We start from the raw sequence: 21063 nt of genomic DNA on the forward strand, positions 1-21063 counted from the left end.
TGTGTCATTTACTTGTGGTCCTTGCCTTTTTGACTGTCTTGTCCGTTATTTGCCTTGTACCATATATTTTGTTGTATACGTGCCATGGATAGTCACCCAGAAATTTCCCCATTTCAGAGGGAGATCCTTACTTCACAGTTAAGCTGCAGGACTATACTGCAGTGGAGAAAGACGAGGTGGTTCTAGATTGCGAGCTCAGCAAAGATGTCGATGTCATGTGGTACCACAATGAGGCCGAGATCAAGCCCTCAAAGATGGTGGCCATTAAGGCAGAGGGCAAACGCAGAACTCTTGTGATCAAGAAAGTTGGGGACAAAGACAAAGGACAGTATCTATGTGACTGTGGAACAGACAAGACAGCAGCAGTGCTTCACATTGAAGGTAAAGACAGAATGTGGTGTGGATTTTTAGTACTTACCTACCTATTGAGGCAGCTTCCCCTTCTTGACGCCCTTCTTTTGCTCACCCTTCACCTGCACTGCCTCCTAACCACACTTGAGGCCCCATCACCCTCTTTTTTGCAGTTTTTGCACTTGAAACACCTTTTCTCCCTCATCTTCTTAATTGCCACTATCGACACCTGTATGTGGTCTTTCTTATCACTCTGTCCTTCCAAAAATGGTAGAAACACTACAAGAATTAAAAAGTTTCCAAAGGAAGGCTCTTGTTGAAGCTATGATGTATTCAACCCTGATTTTCACCCTAATTTGTGGTGGAATCAATCGTCTCTTGTAGTGTTTTTCCACTAACGTGTGTCTTTTTATCTTCATCCATAACTTGTGTCTTCTGTCCTGTTTTGCTGTCTATTGTTTTGTGAGTTCTTGAAGACACGTCTTCGGAGGGTCCTCATGGTTTCCCTAACAGAACCATCCCTCTTTGAAGAAGCAAGCCTCTTTATTGTTGTTCAATGCCTTTTGAAGAACTGTGGCACCTCAATAATCCTAAAGGCCCATATAGGACCAAATGGCTCCTCAGAAGTGTTTTTTGGCAATGACTTGACCAAAGTAATTGACTTGATGTTGTAGCGATTTACCTTCAGCACCAAACAATTGTAGCAAACTCATCACTTTATTTTTACTACCACTGTTACAGCCAATATTGAAAGCCATTTGTTTCTTTATGGTTCAATGGAAAGGTTGCTTACAGCACAATAAAGGAGGTTTCTATACAGAACCCTAGAGGTTTCTGTATAGTGTCAATTGCTAAGGTAGAAATTTCTCAAATTGTGAGTAATATATCTTGGCAACTCTGTCTTCACCTGTCTATTGTCTAAGTTTTTGTATGTATATACTTGTATATATAAATGTACTGTTGGTGTCTTTATGTTAAGTTTGTCTGAATGTCTTCAGTAAGACTTTTGTCCCCTTTCTTAAATGTCAGCTCGCCATATAAAGGTGGTTCGGCCGATGTATGGCGCTGAGGTGTTTGACGGAGAGACCGCTCGATTTGAGGTCGAGCTCAGTGAGGATGATGTCCATGGCCAGTGGAAACTGAATGGCGAAGTCCTCAGTCCATCCCCCGTATGTCTCAGTAAAATACATCTCAGCAGACATTCTCTTACCTGTGGTTCGATTCACTTTCATTTTTACTCATTCCAGACCTGGATTTCGTTGAGAAATTTTTGTTTGAAAAGTTTCATTTTCAGTTTAACTGCTTGGTTTCATTATTCAGTTTCATATTTTACCTGTTGGGGTTAAGATATGAACTATGAATATGTTTGATCTCTTGTTAGCTAACAAATGAAAGTGAATTGACCATGGCTTTGCTCTGATCACTTTTCCTTGAGTATTTGTGTTTTTACTGAAATGCTAAAGTTTTTCGGATCACCTGCAGGACGTTGAGATCATTGAGGATGGTGCCAAACACACACTGGTCTTGTACAATTGCAAAGTGCCTCAAACAGGCGAATTGGTGTTTACGGCTGCCAACGCCAAGTGTTCTGCTAACCTGAAAGTGAAGGGTGAGCTTCTTTTGTCTTAACACATTTTCCATGCACAAGAATGTGCTCTTGGTCTTCTTCTTTTGAAATGTAAAGCTTGAGCACTTGGATGTTCTTTCTGCTTCACTTTGACTTTCATAAACTTGCCCAGACACAACGGACCTGAAGTTTTTGTTTTTGCGAGGACTCCATCTGCGCCTTGATTTTAACTCTATCTGTCTGAATCAACAGAACTCCCTGTCTCATTCATTACACCACTGGCTGACGTGCACGTGTACGAAAAGGATGAGGCAAGGTTTGAGCTGGAAATTTCTAGAGAGCCCAAAAACTTCCGTTGGCTGAAGGGAACTCAGGAGTTGTCAAACGATGATAAGTTTGAACTCCTGGTGGAGGGAAATAAACACACTCTTGTAATCAAATCTGCCAAATATGAAGATGAAGCCAAATACATGTTTGATGTTGAAGATAAGAGGACATCTGGAAAATTGTTTATCAAAGGTAAATGGAGTCAGACCATGTCAGATTAGGAACACCTAAGTATGAGCACAACTTTTTGATCACAGAGCACGTTCTGCTCTTTTTAGGCACTATTATAATCTTTATGTTTTGATGTCTTACCAACTGTGTTACAACTTTGTGTTCAATTCCCTGTATGCATATAATTTCTGTTTGTCAGGTATTCGCCTCGAATTTATTAAGCCGATTAAAGACGTGACTGTGAAGGAGCGTGAAACTGCAGAGTTCAGTGTTGAACTATCCCATGAAAAGATTCCAGTGGTTTGGTACAAAAACGACATCCGTCTGCACCCCAGCAAGGTGGTGCACATGTCAGAGGATGGCAAAGTCCACACCCTAGCCTTCAAGGAGGTCACCATTGACGACACTTCAATGATTAAAGTCGAGGCTATGGGCAAGACCTCAGAGGCAATGCTCACAGTGCTCGGTTAGTATAACTTTTTCAGTAGGATGCAGCTGAATTTCCACAGGCTCATGTCAGAGGCACGATTACAGAAAAGATGAGAAATTATAATAAGACATGACCAACCCCCATTTCCTAATTTCCATACTTTTATACTGTTGTTTTTAAAAGGTCATTACTGGTTTTGTTGTATGCCTTCTTGCAGAGGGCGACCTGTATTTCACAGTGAAACTCCAGAACTACACTGCCGTCGAGAAGGATGAGGTGATTTTGTCCTGTGAGCTCAGCAAGGCCACCGGCGAGGTCAAATGGTTCAAAGACGGTAACGAAATCTTTCCCTCCAAGAACATTCTCTTCCAATCAGACGGCAAGAAGCGCATGCTGGTCATCAAGAAGGCGGCAAAGAGCAACATGGGAGCGTACACCTGCGACTGTGGCACCGACAAAACCACAGCTGACCTGAACATCGAAGGTAATACCTGCGGCGATCCAGCCTTCCTCCCCCAGACCCCGGTCAGGACTGCAGAATCAGGCCCCGCCCATCACCATTCACCGAAACATGGCCTCTCTGCAAGCCGCTGCTCATCTCCCCTCCATCCTTCATTACTGTGTCCTGTACTCTCATTCTAAACGTTTGCAATGTTTGTGACATAACACTTGAGGATAATCCAACCCTATACATCTTAAGCCTTTCTAACAAACTAGAGTTTGAGTAGACTGAACAAGGTAACCTGAGGAATACCAAGTTTTGCTGCTGCATCTCATTGGCTTGATTTTGGCAGTTTGTCATGAGTCTACATTTTGCATTAAGAAAAAAATAACTTGCCGTCATGATTTCAATGTGCATGCAGCAGCAGCCTCAGGAAGCCAGCTGGATGCAGATGGGTTACTACACAGCAATGTTTCATGACAGTCAAGTTAAACAAAAATAGAATTACTGTAGTTTTAGAATTGTTTCCCATATGTTGTCATGTATAAATAGACCCAAAATTAACACTTTGAGCAAACTTGTTCATCATTATAAGTGGCTTATTTTAACATTTATGTAGGAATGATTTTGTCCCAAACCTTTTAATCCATGGAAGAGCTGTCCTCAGTTAATCAATTAGTTGTTGTCAAATGTCAGAAAATTATGAAAAATGTTGATCAGTGTTTCCCAAAGCCCAAGATCATGACACCTTGTTTTGCCCAATACCCAGTTATATTCAGTTGTGAAGGTAACTGTCATAAAGCAGCAAAGACACCAGAAATATTCACATTTAAAAAGCTGAAATAAATATTAAATTTTTATGTTAATATATTACTCATTAATCATTTCAGCTTTACTTTCCAAGCAACACTGTTCTGATAAAAGTAATTGTAAAATACCTCCTGAATATGAATGATTAAATTAGACCAAATTCAGAATCAAAGATAAACAAAGAGATTAAGCTTTCTGTAAATATGCTAACGAAATATGATTTTTTTTTTATTATTTCTGTCAATTTTAAATGCTGAATTTTTCAATCAAGATATAGCACTTAATATTTTAGTTTAGTAAGTTTTATTTATTCATCAGTAACTATTGAGCTGTGATTATAATTTAATCACATCAGTCTGCACATTTGTAACCTGTTTATTTTTTTGCTAGTTTATAAATTTATTTTACAAATAATAATCTGATATTCTATTATATATTACAGTTTCACAGTTTGACAAGAAATACATTTGGAATTGTTCTGAATAAAATAGTTGATAAACATTCTCATAAACATTAATAATTTAGTTATAATGCATCATAGGACACTTGTAGAGTGTCAGAGGGTAGTGTAGAAATGTTATAGGGTTGAGTTATTGTCGAGAGTTAATCAGTGTCTTCTGCTTTTGCGCAAACTGTAAGTCGCTCTGAATGAGAGCGTCAGCTACTCGCCCAAATTGTCATGTCCATGTCGTGTCCTCTGTATGTCCCCCATCATCTGATCATGAGACACACAGCTGTCTTTTTCATTGTATACGACAACATGAAACTGTTTTCACTTGCTGTTCTCTGGGTTCTCTGAGAGATTTCAGTCAGCTGCACCTTGGTTGGTTTCCTCTAATGTCTTTTTAAACCTCTGCAGAGCGCGACATCAAGGTTGTTCGCCCGCTGTACAGCGTGGAGGTCACAGAGACAGAGACAGCCAAGTTTGAGACAGAGATCTCAGAGGAGGACCTTCATGGCGTCTGGAAACTGAAGGGCGAGACACTCCACCCATCTGCTGTAAGATTAAACACCGACTGACACCAAAGAAGCCCCCCTTTTTATTTAAACCAGCTAAAAAAAAAAAAAATGAGGTCAAAATAATTCAACTAACGAGTCAGATTGTCCTTGATATCAGATGAAGCAAGTTATAGTGAGTCACTGTTAGCCAGTTAAAAAAAGGCAGACAATTTTTTTTTTATGTTATATTTTGTGGTTATTATGGTAAAAAAACACGACCTTTTTTTGTCCACAGGAGCCTCCAAAATCAATAAAATATGAATGTAGCTTTTAAGAAATGTTTCGTGTAAGCACACTCTCCTGTAAAATCATCTCAACCAGATCTTGTTTGAACTGTGGATTTTTGTTCCCAGGACATGGAGATCAAGGAGGAGGGAACCCGACACACACTGATCCTCTACAACTGCAAAAAGGACATGGCCGGAACCGTCGACTTCTCGGCAGCGAATGCCAAATCCTCAGCTCAGCTCAGGGTTAAAGGTGAAAGAATTATCCCTAACATAAATCAGAGACAGTTTGTGAAAAGATTTATTTGTAGTTAGCTAAAAGTCACTGAAATCTCTCCTCGTGACAGACGACACTCTTGTTTGTGTTTGGGACGCCTCTGATCCACAGTTACCTGATTTTTGCTACTAGTTTCATGATGGAATTTTCTTGTTGTTGCGAGAAACATAAAACTCAGCATCTGCTTCATCTCGATTGGTTGGCTGAGAAGAAAAAGTGGTTGATGTCACTGAAAAACTTTGATCTTTATTGGCTTTTAGAATCTCTCTGGTCTATCAAAAAAGTTGTTCTGTTTAGCATCTTTTTAATGGTTGGACTGTTCAGATAGTAGCAGTTAGAAAAGACCAGCAGCTCAAGCTTCTGGCGGACATCAGGGGTTACAGAGAGTTATCAGAGAGTTATCAGGCTGAGATAAAGTACAGCCTGTTGAATGTTGTCATGGGTAGTGACGCAGGTTTTATCTTATCAAACAAAGATAAAGTCAGTTTGTTGAGAAGCTTACAGGGAATCAGAGAGTCATCCATTAAAACAAGAAATGCCTCTCAACCAACCACAGCAAAAACACTACGCAAAACTGATGTGAGAGACATATTCTGTTTAAACTGTTACCCAACGTTACCTGCGGAAGATTTTATCGTGTCCACCTCATATTCTGCATAAGGAAGCTCAAAGTAAAACTTATAAAACTAAACTCTTAAAAGGTGAAACCGTTTGTTCAGATAGAGATTTTTTTTTTGCAGTGTCCCCAACTTTTAGTGTATTTTGAGATGTCCTGTTTCCTTTCTATGTTCCTGATCAGATATTGTGATAAAAATCTAGAAGTGAGAGCCCCCTGTCTGTCTGTCAGCAGATAAAGACTGTAAACACTTCAGACTGACAGCTCGATGATTATATGAACTGTCCGGCTCTCAGCTCGCTGTCATTGATGCTGCCAGAGGTCTTTAACTGGCTGTTAAAGGGCTTTAATTCAGGAATGTGAAGAAGCTGTCGTAAATAGTTGATGCTGCTTGTTAATCTAAGCCGACATCCTGGATTTCAGCTCTGCCCGTGTTGCTTAAACTTGCACAGTGCCCGTTACATAGCAGTGTTACAACACAACTGAACCATGATGTCGGCATTTTCTCCAGTGTGACGTTGGGTAACTCCTGCGAGGAGCTCCACATTCTCCTTTTCCAGGAAAATTGCAGGCTGGTGATTGACAGGAGCAGATTGGGTCCCCCTGATGGGTTTGGCAGAGGTGGGCTCTCAGCCAATCAGGCCCCTTGGTTATTTTAGAAGCCACATGCCTTATCTAGAGCAGGTTTGCAGTGATTGGCAGCGGAGAGGACGCGACCCTGTCTCTCACTGGTTTCTGCCGGCCATATACATCTGACGGCAGGTCGTATGCTAATGAGCTGGGTCCCCAGTGCCAAGTCCCAGGGTAGCTGACTTCAGTTGTCCTGAGGGCTTTCAGCGGCCTGCCTTCAGCTCAACCACACCATGAGGATTAGCCACTGAGGATTAGCCGTTTCTCTCTGCGGATTTTTTGGATCTATTGACCTGTTTCGGGGGGGGGACTAATCATGTCTTCTCCCCAATCCAAAGCCCGAGTGATCGGTCTGATGAGGCCTCTGAAGGATGTCACCGTGACCGCCGGAGAGACCGCAACCTTCGAGTGCGAGCTGTCATACGAAGGCATCGCTGTCGAGTGGTTCCTGGGGGGTACAAAGCTGGAACCAAGCGACAGAGTAAGTCCCAACACACCTGACTGAGTCCTCACAATGTTTCTGTAGCACAAACAGGCTCACTGGTTGGTTCACTTCCTGAAACAAACACTTGTTTACATTCGGTTACAAAGTCCTCACAGATGCTCAGTGTGTCCAGGCCACATGGTGCTTCTGGTCCAGAGCCAGGGCCAATGTTTCCCTTTACAATTGTACACAATGTTCAGTTTTCTTTGCACCACACTGCTCCAGCTTCAGCCCGTCTGCATATAAGGGCCTGCCGGTGGAGCTTCAGGATTCCAGCTGAGCATTCGATCCTGGTTTTGAGATAACACAGGCAGGGGAGGCTTTTCTGCCCTGCAAGCGTTTCTACGGGGTTATTTTTAACAGCTGCAGGAGGTTGAGGCGCAGGGCAGGTGGCAACAGGAGTTATTTGACAGCTTCAGTTTTAAAATCACACGACGTGTTGTAAATGTTTTTGCTTGCGTCAAAGTCATTGCTTTCAGGCTGAAATTAGAGTTGAAAAGAGCTCGGTGTGAGTCCGGGCCTTGAAATAATATCCAGTCATAACGCAGGATTAGTTTGATTATCGGATGTAACCTGAGAACTTGAAGGACACGTGATCTCTCTGTGGGTTGTGCAAGTGTGATTTACTGCATGTTACATGTTCAGCATTAGTGCATATTCACACGCAACATCAACTGTTTCACCAAATCTCAAACTAAAGCCGCTAGCTGTTGTCTGACTGTTCAATAGACCTTGTTTAAATTATCTGCTTGTTTACTTTTAATATGGAATTAATACAGTAGTATAAAGTATGTAAATTAACATGTTGAGCAATGATTTATAATGGTTCATAAACTATTTCCTTAAATTGCTGGCTAGATGAGTTGTTCTATTATCTGTTTGGTTAGTGGCTGTCTTTGCATCAAAGATTGGCTTCCTGGTTTTCTTTGGTGACAAAATAAAGTCATGGTTGCACCAGCAAGGATTTATTTAAAAAAAAGATGAATCAGCCTTCAGTTAAACGTGTCTTAAAACAATTAAACCAGATTTTTTATTTAGTGAAACCAGTTAGGTAATTTGAAGTACTTAAAAACTAAAGATAAATATAAATAAATAACAATGATGCATGCACGTTCTGTTACATCTGAAAAACTAAAAAAGAAAACAAAACACAAGATGAAACACATTAGATTATCATGAATATTACCAAGACGAGTCACATTAAACCTCCTCACCTGTTGGTTTGAAGTGTTTAAAACTAGAGTTTAAAACCACAGCGCTAAAAAACATCCAGGTTTAGATGAGGCTAAAGTTAAATATAAAGCTTGAAAAGTAGGTTTAAAGCTTTGATTTTGGTAAATAAAAGCTATGAACCACTGCAGTTTGTTTAGATATATTTTTATTTTCAGTGAGGAGAACTTCACACAAATTTTTAATGATCTTTTAAAGTGGCATTTACAAGATGTAGTAACATAAAAATGTGCAGTGAACAGACCTCTGAGAGACCAATAAAGCAATAAAAGAGCTCAATCTGTCACCCTCCAAAAGCCACACAAACAAACTCGTCCCAACTGTTAAAGATCTGGCAAAATTTCAAGTAAAGTGATGCATGAATAATGTTTTGGTCTTTGGATGGGAAAAGTAGACAAGATCCTGAACAGCATCAGAATGAACCTAATCTGACATTAAACTTGGCAAAAATCAAATTATTTCTGTCTGCAGACCTGAAGAAACTTCCTTTATTACATTTAATGCCTTTTATTTCAATCTGTCTCAATCACAATTTATTTTATACGCTCAAACAAAATATTAAATTGTCTGTAGCTGATTACAAAACAAGACACATATGAACTTTACTGATCACCCAAAAGTATATTATAGATCTAGTCTCTATTCCAACATGAGGATTGGAAACCAAATGTGATTACATTTATCATCATGGCTCCTTAATGTATGTTGTAGCCACCAGAAAGCAGCTGCAAGATCTTCTTTAAAACACTGACTACAAAGACATTTTATCACATCAGCATCATAAAATATGATGTTGAAAGTATTCTCAGCTAGACAAAGCTAAATTATTAAAATTATCCAAGAAAAACTATAAAAAGTACACATGATGATAAATTGGACAGAAGAAATATTTAAATCTTATAACACCAAGAAATAGAGATAATTTTAGTCTGGTTTCCTTTGCTATTCTTTAAAAAACAAGGATTATAAAGAAGACAACTTTCATATCAGAAATAGAAATAGGCTACCATATGTTTATTCCTCGTCAGTGAATCATTTAGTTGGAGGTTCAGACGACACACTGTGACGCGCAGTCAGGGGATGTGTGTTAAAATCAGCCCTCAGGTGTCAAAGGTCTTGCAGTTTAAACTGGGGGAAGGAAAGCAGCTGCCTGCGTTCGTTTCAGCTGTCAGGGCTCAGCTGACTGAGGCTGTGTGCTGCAGGAGGCCTGATTTCACCCTTAATTCATCTCTGCGTCTTTTGAAACCCACAATGTGCCTGTAGACCTGTCAGGTACACTTCAGGAAAGTAATCCCCCAAATCACTGTGTCCTCTGAATGTCCCTGTCAGTATTCAGGAATGAGAAAACACACACTCTCATCCTTCTTCACACACTGTAAGGCTCAGTCTTAACATGTGCTGTGGACCTGACAGGTGTTGTTCAGGGAAATACAACCTAAAGTTTAAGCAGCTCTGTCTTTGAACCTCACAGTCATGGCTCATGGGTCGTAAAACCCATAATCTAACTGACACTGTCTTAAAAAATAATCACTCAAGTCATCCACATAATCACATATATCAAACCCCACAATCTGATTCACTCTGTTGAACCTAACAGGCAATGCTCGGGGCAAATCCATTAGATATTATTAGAGATTAAATGGTCAGTATGCCTCTTAAGGGGTGGCAATAAGCTGACTATTAAAGAAATCCTGGTAAGAGTAAACTGACCCTCTAAAAGATTTGAGTGAGCCCCTAAATAGGAAAGGTAAACCCCCCTTTATTGCCTGACTATTGAACCTGGCAGGCAAGACTCAGGGAAAGGACTGTCCACGTTCGTGACTCAGTTGAACTTGTAAGGCTGGTAAAAATCAAAGGCTTTTGATCCTAGTTTCAGACTGATGTTATTGGGGTAAAGGTAAAACCCTTGCCAAACAGACTGTTAATCCTGACAGGGTGTGCTCAGGGATGTAAAAAACATTCTGCCTGACTGTAAACCTGACAGTTGGTTTATGGAGGATCTTACACCCTTTACTAACTGCTGAACCTTTACTAACCAACTCTGTTGAACCTGACAGGTTGTGTTCAGGGAAAATTATACCCCTCACCTATTGATTCTGTTGAACCTGACAGGTTGTGTTCAGAGAATATTAAACCCCTCACCTATTGATTCTGTTTAACCTGACAGGTGGTGTTCAGGGAGAGTTAAACCATGAAGTTACTGACTCTGCTTAACCTACAGACAATGCTCAGGACATATTAAACACCTACTTAATTGCTTCCTGTGTAAATACAATGACAGCTTCTTCGCACGTGCACATACTTGACCAATAAAGCCGAATCTGATTCTACTTCTGACCGTCTGTGTTGAACCTGACAGGTGGTGTTGAAGGCAGACGATAAAGTCCACAGTGTGACTCTGAGGGACGTCAAGCTGAATGAAGCCGGACAAGTCAAACTCACAGCCAAAGACTTCCAGACAGAGGCCAACCTGATCGTCAAAGGTAAGACAGCAACATCTGCTGATGCAGCCGGACTGGACCGATGAATCTACTGATCATCTATTTGCAGTAAATCCTCCAACACCCTCTGAAAATATCTTGTTATGTTGACCTAGAGTGGTTTAACAGAGGACAAACTCACCTGAAACTGTAAACCAGAGACGTTTAGTGAAATGCTTTTCAGCCGGTTATCAAGTTTCTCTTAAAACAGCAGATTTCCAAATGAAGTTCTGCATTGGGTTTTTTATAAACAAAGAAAATAAACTTTTTTATAATAATGGTTACTTCTTTTGTTCAAAAAGATGATCTTCACAAATTCATTCATTACACTGCAAGCTAACTTTGTTGTAGCTCCAGAATTTACCTTTGAGGTATGAAAAGGCGTGATTAGTGGTTCGTGTTGAACACAGATTACATTTCCTGCATCAGTGCTGATGATTTCTAGACTTAAACCTTTATCAAATTGTATTCCGTATTAAATTTAAAGAAAATACCACAATATTCTATGATAAAAGGGTAACTTTTTAAAGTTATTTTCCGATGTTTTCGTTCCTTTTGAACGAAGATGACAATGTTAAAATTACAGTTTTGCAAAAGGAGGGTTAGTTTGGTAAGAGTAATCCAATGGCTGTTCCTGATTAAACAAAACTTATCTTGCTTTTTAAAAGGTCAGTCTCTGTAGTGATTCTTTCCTTAATGTTTTCAGACACACACAATAACAATCTGAGTCCGTCAGTGGCAAAAACAAATACTTTTTTTCAGACAAAAATGAAGAATTTGGGAAAACTCAAAGCTTAAGGCAACTTACATCACTAGATTTTTGAGTTTTTAGCCTAACTCAAACTTAAGTTAAAAAGTGTTTGAGTTTTAGAAAGCTAAAAAAAAAGTATTTCAAAAATTCCTAAACTCATTGAAGTGAAGGTGAATAATAGTCACTTATTTAATATTTTCAACTATTTAATTTTCAATCACTCAAATAATTACAAATCAGCTCAGAGCTCACTGTGAACAATTTGGAAATACAGATTTTTTTGTCGGCTTGTTAAAAACAACGGTTCTGGGTGTTTTTGTGTGCGTTCAGAGCCGCCAGTGGAATTCTCAAAGCCTCTGGAGGACCAGACGGTGGAGGAGGAAGCCACCGCCACACTTGAGTGTGAAGTTACCAGAGAGAACGCAGAGGTACGATGGTTCAGAGATGGACAAGACATCCGCAAGACCAAGAAGTACGAGATGATCGTCGACGGCCGCAAGAGAGCTCTGCTCATCCACGACTGCACCATGGACGACTCGAGGACGTACACTTGTGACGCCAAAGACTTCAAAACTTCCTGCTTCCTCAATGTTGAACGTGAGTACAGCTAGGCAATAGAACTATCATGTTATTAAAGGACCGTTTATAAGGGTTAAGGAACACTATAAGTATCAAGGGACCAGTAACAGGATCATGGACCTTTCAAAAATGTTAAGATGCCCATTAAAATCTAAAAGAAAACACTTTAAAGTTCTAGTTAGATCCTGCATGAACTTTTTTCCTCTTCTGAAGGGGGGCAAGTTTGGGGAAAGTTAGGAAACCTCTGTATTAAAGGATCACCCCTTTAGAGTTAAAGGTTCCTAAAAAAAACCCTCCTTAAAATTCAAGGAACTCTTAATATAAGTTAAAGAACCTTCAATAAAACCAAAGAAACCCCTTATCAAGGTTAAGGAACCCCCTAAAAAGTTTTTTAAAAAATCACCTTTTTGAATCAACCTCTAGTTAAGAGTTAAGGGACCCTTCATAAGTGTGAAGGAATTCTTTATGAGACCTAAACCGAACAAGGAACCCACAGTACGAGTAAATAGATCTCCCATTAGCATTAAGGGACCCTCTGTAAAAGCTAAAGGACCCTCTTTATGTGTTAAGAAACTCTTTATAAGACATAAAAAAGTGATGTGAGCCCTTAAGAATCAAGGAATCCAATAGAAGAGGTAAGAGATCCCAAAAAAAGCTTGAAAGCCTTTTATAAAAGTTAAGGAACCACTCAAAAACCTTTAACCCTTAGAGAAACTAAGGGAGATAGAGTTAAAGGATCTTCCCATTCTCTCAAAAGAGATAAGGACCCCAATAAAGATTTACAGGACCCTTCATGACTCTAACTAATGTTAAGGGATCCTCCTCCACATATATAAGCCTCTATGAAACCTTTGAGAACCTGTAAGGTTTAAGGAACTCTTCATAAGATTTATTGAACCCCTCATTTGAGTTAAAAGATTCCTCAGGAGAGTGTAAAAGTTAAGGGACTTCTTACTGGAGTTAAGGGATCTCTAAAATAAAGGAACTCCTCATTAGAGAACCCCCACCCCCCATTAGTGGTTTCAAGAGGTTTAAAGACCACGTCCCACCTACTTAAAACTGATAATTAGAGTTAAGGGAATCTCCCCCAAAATAAGAAATCATTCAACTGAGTTGAGGAATTCACTTAAAAGCCAAAAGATCTTTATAAAACTAAAGAAACCCCTCAGTTTAAAAGAAAAAGTTAAAAAATAACTTGTTCAAGTTGTTTATGAGACTTATTACTGAAGAGTTGTTCAGTAAAGTAAAGTGTTAAGTAAACTAACTCCTAATTAGAGTTAAGAAATATCCCTCATTACAGGCAAAGAACCCCTCAATAATAAGAAATCCTCATAAACATTATCTAGTTACTGTTTCTTGTGCAAAAGTACGATTTTGTCTTTTTATTTGTCTCTTAATTTTACTATGTCAAGGAAAACCTTTAGGGGACCATTCATTAGATCCAATGAAGTGGTAAGGAATCCTTATTAAGAGTGTGAATGAGTCACCCTGTTAACTCCTCGTTCTGTATGTCTACAGCTCCACATGTCGAGTTCTCGAAGCCGCTCCATGATGTCGAGGTCAAAGAGAAGGAATCTGCCAGGTTTGAATGTGAAGTCTCCAGAGAGAACGTCAAAGTGAGTTTGCGGTTTGTTCGTCTGTTTGTCCAGATAAATTAGGAATGAAGGTAAGATTTAAAATTGTATTTCAACTCCTCGTGTTTGCCCTCTCGCAGGTCCGCTGGTTTAAGGATGGAAGTGAAATCAGAAAGGGGAAGAAGTACGAAATTATCGCTCAAGGCCGCCAACACATCCTCATCATTCACAAGTCCGTGTTTGACGATGAGGCTGAATACGAATGTGACGCCAAGACCTCCAAGTCCTCCGGCATGCTCACTGTCGTCGGTAAGATTAAAACCGCAGTCGTCGCATGAGACTGTTGAATCTGTCATTGTGACTTTCAGCTGAGATCTGACTTTGTCTCACCGCTGCGTCTGTTTGTCTCGCCACAGAGGAGGAGGCGAGGTTCATCAAGAACCTGTCCAACGTGGAGGGAACAGAGACAGACAGCGTGAAGCTGATCTGCGAGGTCTCTAAACCCAGCGCTGATGTCAGGTGGTACAAAGGAGACGAGGAGCTGCCGGAGGGCGGCCGCTATGACCAGATTGTAGACGGGAAGAGGAGGATCCTCCTCATCCAGGACCTGAAGATGGCCGACGCCGGAGAGTACAACTGCAGGCTGAGTCCCAGCATCAAAACTTCCGGAAATCTCAAGATTAATGGTATGATATTATTATTATTAATTATTTATATCATAATGTCTTTGTGTTGTTTTGTCAATACTTTAGTAACACTGTTAGTTTTAGAATCAACCTCACTCTGTAACCTCAGTAACCTCTGACCTCTCACGGTGTTTCCTGCGTTTCAGAACTGGCTGCTGAGTTCATCTCCAGGCCTCACGGCCAGGAGGTGGTGGAGGGCGAGAAGGCGGAGTTCACCTGCTCCGTCTCCAAGGAAACCTTCGAGGTCAAATGGATGAAAGACGACAAAGAGCTGGAGGCTGGAGACAAATACCAGATGGTCAGCGAGGGCAAGAGGAGATCGCTGATCATTAAGAACTCAGAGCTCAAAGACGAGGGCGGATACGTGGTGATGATCGGAACGACCAGAGCCAGCGCTGACCTCACTGTTCTCGGTAAGCCCCGTCCACAAGATCTAATTTATCTAACCTCCAACCCTGAACAAAAAAACAAAAACAAAAATATGTAATAAGTATGAAGACTTTTCCGGTCATCATCATCTCTGATGGTTTTTGTCCTGCAGAGAAACTGAAGATCATCACACCACTGAAGGACACTGAGGCCAAAGAAGGTCAGGAGATCGTCCTGAACTGCGAGGTGAACACTGAGGGCGCAAAGGCCAAGTGGCTGAAGAACGACGAGACGCTGTTCGAGAGCAGCAAGTACGTGATGGTCCAGAGAGACAACGTCTTCTCTCTGAGGATCAGAGACGCCCAGAAAGGAGACGAAGCCAACTTCAGCATCAACCTGACCAATCAGAGAGGCGAGCAGGCCAAGAGCTCCTGCAAGCTCACCGTCAAAGGTCAGTGATTCACAGCATATCAGTACAGATATGTTCAAGTAGAAAATATTAGATGAAATATAAATAAAATATAAAATAGAGAGAATAAATTACATTTTAAACCTGTCATTAGCCCTCTAGCTAACATATTTCTCATGGCTAACCAACAGCTGCAACCAAAGTAATTCAGAAAAATTATGATAAACAAATTAAATTTCAGTATTTTTCTTTTGTTTCTGACCTGGATGTCTTTCTGTAACACTGAACACAGAGTTGAACATGTGTCTATTTTGTGTTGTTCAGAGGAGAGTCTGAGGATCGTGGTTCCTCTGGAGGACATCGACACTCAGGAGAAGAAGACCGTGAGCTTCTCCTGCAAGGTCAACAGGCCCAACGCCACTCTGAAGTGGATGAAGGGCGGCGAGGAGATCACCTTCAACAAACGCATCGTCTACAAGGTAGACAAAGAAAAGCACACGCTGACCATCAAAGACTGCACGCTGGCAGATGAGGGCGAATACACCGCCGTCGCTGCAGACAACAAGTCCACCGCTGAGCTGATCATCAGCGAGGCGCCAACAGACTTCTCCGTACACCTGAAGGACCAGACCATCACTGAGTTCGAAGACGCAGAGTTCACATGCAAGCTGACCAAAGAGAAAGCCGAAGTCAAGTGGTACAGAAACGGACGTGAAATCAGAGAAGGACCAAGGTACTTCACCACAGATGCTCATTTATAAACTCTCAGACTGGGTTGCACCAAAAAAACATTAATTTTATATAAATTAAGCTCCAAACGAGTTGAGCAAATCTATCTTCAAAATGAGTAAATACAGATTTAAAATAATACACAATTAAAAACAAATCTTTGTTTAGTAAATCCAAAGTGATGTTTGATAACGTGAGTTTCACAATATGGATATGCTTGCTGAACCAAATTAAAAGTAAGTATAAAAGTTAAAAAAAAAATTTTTGAACTAGATAAGAAAGAAAAAAGATATTGTCAGTGAACTTACTAAGTTTGCTAGCTAGCTAAAAAAAGAAAAAAGGATTATATTGTTTGCTAGCTAGCTAAAAAAAAGGTTTATATTGTTTTCTAACTAGGAAAAAAGTTAGTTTAGTTAGCTTACTCATGATGGCTCTGCAGACAATTATTTTGCTCAATCCATCTCAAAAAGGCACCTATTTAAAAAGTTGGGTTTTTTTTTAGTCTAATTTAAACTTTTGAAACTTAAGCTAGTTTAAAAGTTAAATGCAGTGTAGCTTGTAGTTTGGTAGCATCACATTTCCTCCTACACTTTTGTGGCTGCTCCTATGTGAGCTTGGAGGACATGGACTAAACTGAAGACAGTTTAACTGAGGAAGGCCAAAAATATGTATATATGTGTATTTTGACATTTTCTTCTTTGCCACATTACAAAGGCTGTCAATATCAGTAACTGTTCATTTATTAGCTTCAACTCCAACTTCATCTGCTCAGTTTCAGTTGTCAGTGTTTTAAGAACCTGAACAAGATCAACACAGAGGCATGTGCTGATCAGACATACAACTATAAATCAGCCTTAATTTAGAAAGACAGGCCAAGGTTTGCAGCTTACATTAAAACTTAGCTTGTGCTTATCATTGACTCACATTTTAGTTACTCACTGAACAAACTCGATTCTGATACTCTCTTTTTGTTCATTTTCTCAGATACATATTTGAAAAAGATGGAAAGATTTGCACTTTGCGTATCAAGGAGTGCAGACCCGACGATGAATGTGAATACGCCTGTGGCGTGGACGAGAAGAAGTCCAGAGCCAGGCTCTTTGTTGACGGTGAGGTTCCTCAGATATTTATCTGTATAAACTGTGTTTTCAGTATAAATGAGTTCTTATTCTGTCCGTACTCTGGTTGACCTCTTCATTCATGTCTTTCTGTCCTGCAGAGATCCCAGTGGAAATCATCAGACCACCACAGGACGTGTTCGAACCTCCTGGCTCGGACATCGTGTTCGAGGTGGAGCTGAACAAAGACAGAGTGGAGGTGAAGTGGTTGAGGAACAACATGACAGTCGTCCAGGGAGACAAATACCAGATGATGAGCGAGGGTAAAGTCCACAGACTCCAGGTCTGTGAGATCAGACCAAGAGACCAGGGAGACTACAGAATCATCGCCAAGGACAAAGACGCCAAGGCCAAGCTGGAGCTCGCAGGTAAGAATTTGGAAAAAATAACAGTATATTTATGTTAATCTTTACTTTATGCTATTTTTTTGTTAGATTACTATAAGTCTCACTAACTTACTCTCTTTTCCTCCTCCAGCTGTGCCTCAGATTAAGACCACAGACCAGACCTACGTCACAGACGCCAGGAAGCCAATCACCATGGTAGTCCCCTACAGCGCCTACCCACAGGCTGAGGCCGACTGGCTGTACAACAACCTGAGTCTGCCAAAAGACAACATTTACACATCCGCCGACCGCACAGAGTACCGTCTGAAGGACCCCCTGAAGGCCGACGAGGGCCGCTACAAGGTCATCATCAAGAACAAACACGGAGAGGGAGAAGCCTTCATCAACCTGGAAGTCATCGGTGAGTTCGCTTAACACGAGCATAAACCTAAAACTTTCATGTAGACTTCACTGAATCTTTAGAAATACAGACCAAAAGATTAGGTTTACCCTTGAATTTGACTACAGCAGGTTTTCTACAAAGTGAAATCATGTTAAGGCAAGTTAACATTAATCATTATCCTGATGATTTTTTTTCCCTAGATGTCCCTGGACCTGTGAAGAACCTGCAGGTGGTCGACACCGCCGATGGCGAGGTCAGCCTGGCATGGGAGGAGCCCGAGAGCGATGGCGGCAGCAAGGTCATTGCCTACGTGGTGGAGAGACGCGACGTGAAGCGCAAGACCTGGACGCTGGCCACCGACCACGCCGAGAGCCCCGAGTACACAGTGACCGGCCTGCACAAGGACTCCATGTACCTGTTCAGAGTCTGCGCCCGAAACCGGGTCGGCAGCGGACCTAACGTAGAGACCGACAAACCTGTGCAGGCCAAGAACAAGTTTGGTAAGAATGACTTTTATTTTCATTTTTATTTTCAAGTTAAATGATTGGGTTGATTTGGCAACAATACTTCTACAGGGTCTGTCAATTAGAAAGCTAATGGGATGCATCATATTTTGTCCAAGTACATATTTAGTGAAATTTTAATAAAAAGTCAAATTTTATTTTCTAAGAATTATCATACTTAAAGCATAATTTTATACTAAATAATATCATACTAAAGCAAAAACACTAGAAAGTTGCTCTCCATTTTACTGAATTGATTCTTTACCTTTTTCTTTAGACGTTCCTGAGGCTCCTCTGAACGTGATCGTCGGAAACGTCACCAAGTTCGGCTGCACCGTCTCCTGGGAGCCTCCCGAGTCGGACGGAGGTTCTCCCATCACCTCTTACATCATCGAGCTGCGTGACAGGACGTCGGTGAAGTGGTCCCCCGTCCAGGTGACCAAAGCCGACGAGCTCAGCGCCATTGTTAACGACGTCATTGAGAACAAAGAATACATCTTCAGGGTTAAGGCTGAGAACAAAGCCGGTGAAGGCAAGCCCAGCGCCGCCTCACATCCCGTCAAGATCATGGATCCCATCGGTAAGTTTGGCCGGTGGAGAGAAGATTCATCACATTTTATAGTTCAGTAAGATATGTTTAATGAATAAATGAATTTACCCCAAATACTGGTGTACAATTATCTCTTTGGTTAAGGTTTTGTTTAGTCACTCGTTTAACAGGAAGGAGTAACATAAAAAAAAGCTTATTATATTTAATTTGGATATTTTTCTTGTGTCCGTCCCCGGCAGAGCCTCCCAGTCCCCCTCAGAACCTGGCCTGGCAAGACCAGAACAAGAACTCAGTGCAGCTCACCTGGGAAACTCCTCTGAAGAACGGAGGCAGCATGATTACTGGATACATCATCGAACGCTGCGAGGACGGCACCGACAAGTGGCTCCGCTGCAACGCTCGCCTCTGCCCCGACCTCTTCTACAAGGTACAAATAACACTTCCAGTAACTTCCTGATTCGAACTTGATGGGCTACGTTAGCATTTAATGCTACATCAAACACTTTTTTTTAAAATGAAGTTCAGCCGTTTACAGTAGAAAAAACATCTGGCTGCTTTACTGCTTCATAAATCGCCTTGAATCCCAAGTGGTTTATACCAATATGAGAAAATTTGGCTGCATCAAAAACCCTCAAGATGCTTCATAGCAAAAGCCCTTCAAGGACTTATTGATATTAATATTAATTATTATAATATTGTTGTGTTTTGAAATAAAAGTGTTAGAGTTGGGAAAAGTCACTTTAAGAGAGTTTTCTTGGTGAGTTGTGGGCATAAAGTTGCTTTGAAATAAAATCCTTCTTAAAAATGATTTTTTTTTCCTGCAACCATTGTCAGCTTTATTCTCTAAAACTTGCTCACTTACTTTTTGAAATAATTATTTTATTTGAACACTGTAACTTTAACTTTTTACCTCAGGTGTCTGGCCTGAAGTACGGAACCAAGTACAACTACAGAGCGTTTGCTGAAAACGCCGCCGGACTCTCTGGCCCATCAAACATCATCGGACCTCTGTTGGCCGACGACCCACACTGTAAGACTTCTGTATTGTGTTTCATTATCACTGACTCTTTAATATTTTTAGTGTGACAGTTCAGATGATTTATATCACACTATTTTGAAGGAACTATTACCAAATAACAAAGACAAGGCAGCTAATTTACAGTAAAACTCTCTAGACAGTGTCAAATATCAGAAATGGTTTCATTTCCATAGGAATTTAATATGGCCATTTAAAGTTTCAGTTCCCATGATGCCTCTCTCTCTCCTCCCCAGTTGCTCCAACCTTTGACCTGAGCGCATTCAAAGACGGCCTGGAGGTGATCGTCCCTCAGCCTCTCACAATCAGAGTCCCCATCACTGGATACCCAATCCCCGTTGCCAAGTGGACCTTCGGAGAGAAGGAGCTGTCCACCGATGACGAACGAGTCACCATGACGACCAGGTCCACCTTCACAGAGCTGATCGTCACACCAAGCGTGCGCCCGGACAAAGGCACCTACTCTCTAACACTGGAGAACGATGTGACGTCTGTCTCAGGAGAGATCGATGTCAACGTCATCGGTATGCCGGGAAAAAATGTTTTCTAATCTGAGAAAACGGTTTATCTGAGGCAGTTTGTGATGAATAACACATAAAATACAAACTATAAACAGCAAAAGAAGATTTTCTGGCTCCAAACTGCTTTTATTTGTTTTTTAAAGTCATGTGTCATTGTTATTTCTGTTTGTGTCCTCCAGCCGCGCCCAGCGCTCCAAAGGACTTCAAGGTTGTGGAGGTGACACGCCAGCATGTCCACCTGAGCTGGGAGGCTCCAGAACATGATGGAGGAAGCCCTCTGACCGGCTACCAGGTGGAGAAACGCGACGTGGCCCGCAAGACCTGGGTCAAGGTACGTCATCAACATCTGCAAGTGATCATTATACTCAATGAAATTATTCTACTCTGTCTGTTTTTTTTATATGCATGACCTAAAACAAACTTGATGCAAAATTAAAGATAATTTAACAAATCTGTTATCTCTGTTCT

The 21063-nt window shown here is 40.9% G+C and overlaps 1 protein-coding gene across 1 annotated transcript in view; it reads left to right on the forward strand.

Moving 5' to 3' along the window:
* ttn.2 (titin, tandem duplicate 2) overlaps positions 1-21063 on the forward strand; it is a 221131-nt gene that overhangs the window by 111073 nt on the left and 88995 nt on the right. The window contains exons 117-142 of the mRNA XM_084725464.1: positions 118-381; positions 1381-1520; positions 1834-1960; positions 2171-2437; positions 2616-2882; positions 3064-3330; positions 4958-5097; positions 5451-5577; positions 7186-7328; positions 10921-11044; positions 12123-12389; positions 13890-13987; positions 14086-14254; positions 14362-14631; positions 14778-15044; positions 15173-15451; positions 15734-16142; positions 17123-17247; positions 17358-17624; positions 17734-18003; positions 18186-18485; positions 18766-19068; positions 19278-19465; positions 19954-20068; positions 20311-20598; positions 20775-20926. Coding sequence (XP_084581590.1) covers positions 118-381; positions 1381-1520; positions 1834-1960; positions 2171-2437; positions 2616-2882; positions 3064-3330; positions 4958-5097; positions 5451-5577; positions 7186-7328; positions 10921-11044; positions 12123-12389; positions 13890-13987; positions 14086-14254; positions 14362-14631; positions 14778-15044; positions 15173-15451; positions 15734-16142; positions 17123-17247; positions 17358-17624; positions 17734-18003; positions 18186-18485; positions 18766-19068; positions 19278-19465; positions 19954-20068; positions 20311-20598; positions 20775-20926 — 5633 coding nt within the window. The remainder of the gene's footprint in view (positions 1-117; positions 382-1380; positions 1521-1833; positions 1961-2170; positions 2438-2615; positions 2883-3063; positions 3331-4957; positions 5098-5450; positions 5578-7185; positions 7329-10920; positions 11045-12122; positions 12390-13889; positions 13988-14085; positions 14255-14361; positions 14632-14777; positions 15045-15172; positions 15452-15733; positions 16143-17122; positions 17248-17357; positions 17625-17733; positions 18004-18185; positions 18486-18765; positions 19069-19277; positions 19466-19953; positions 20069-20310; positions 20599-20774; positions 20927-21063) is intronic.

The sequence above is a fragment of the Lutjanus erythropterus genome, chromosome 8, assembly GCF_056507025.1.
Source record: "Lutjanus erythropterus isolate fLutEry1 chromosome 8, fLutEry1.hap2, whole genome shotgun sequence".
Lineage (NCBI taxonomy): Eukaryota > Metazoa > Chordata > Actinopteri > Lutjaniformes > Lutjanidae > Lutjanus > Lutjanus erythropterus.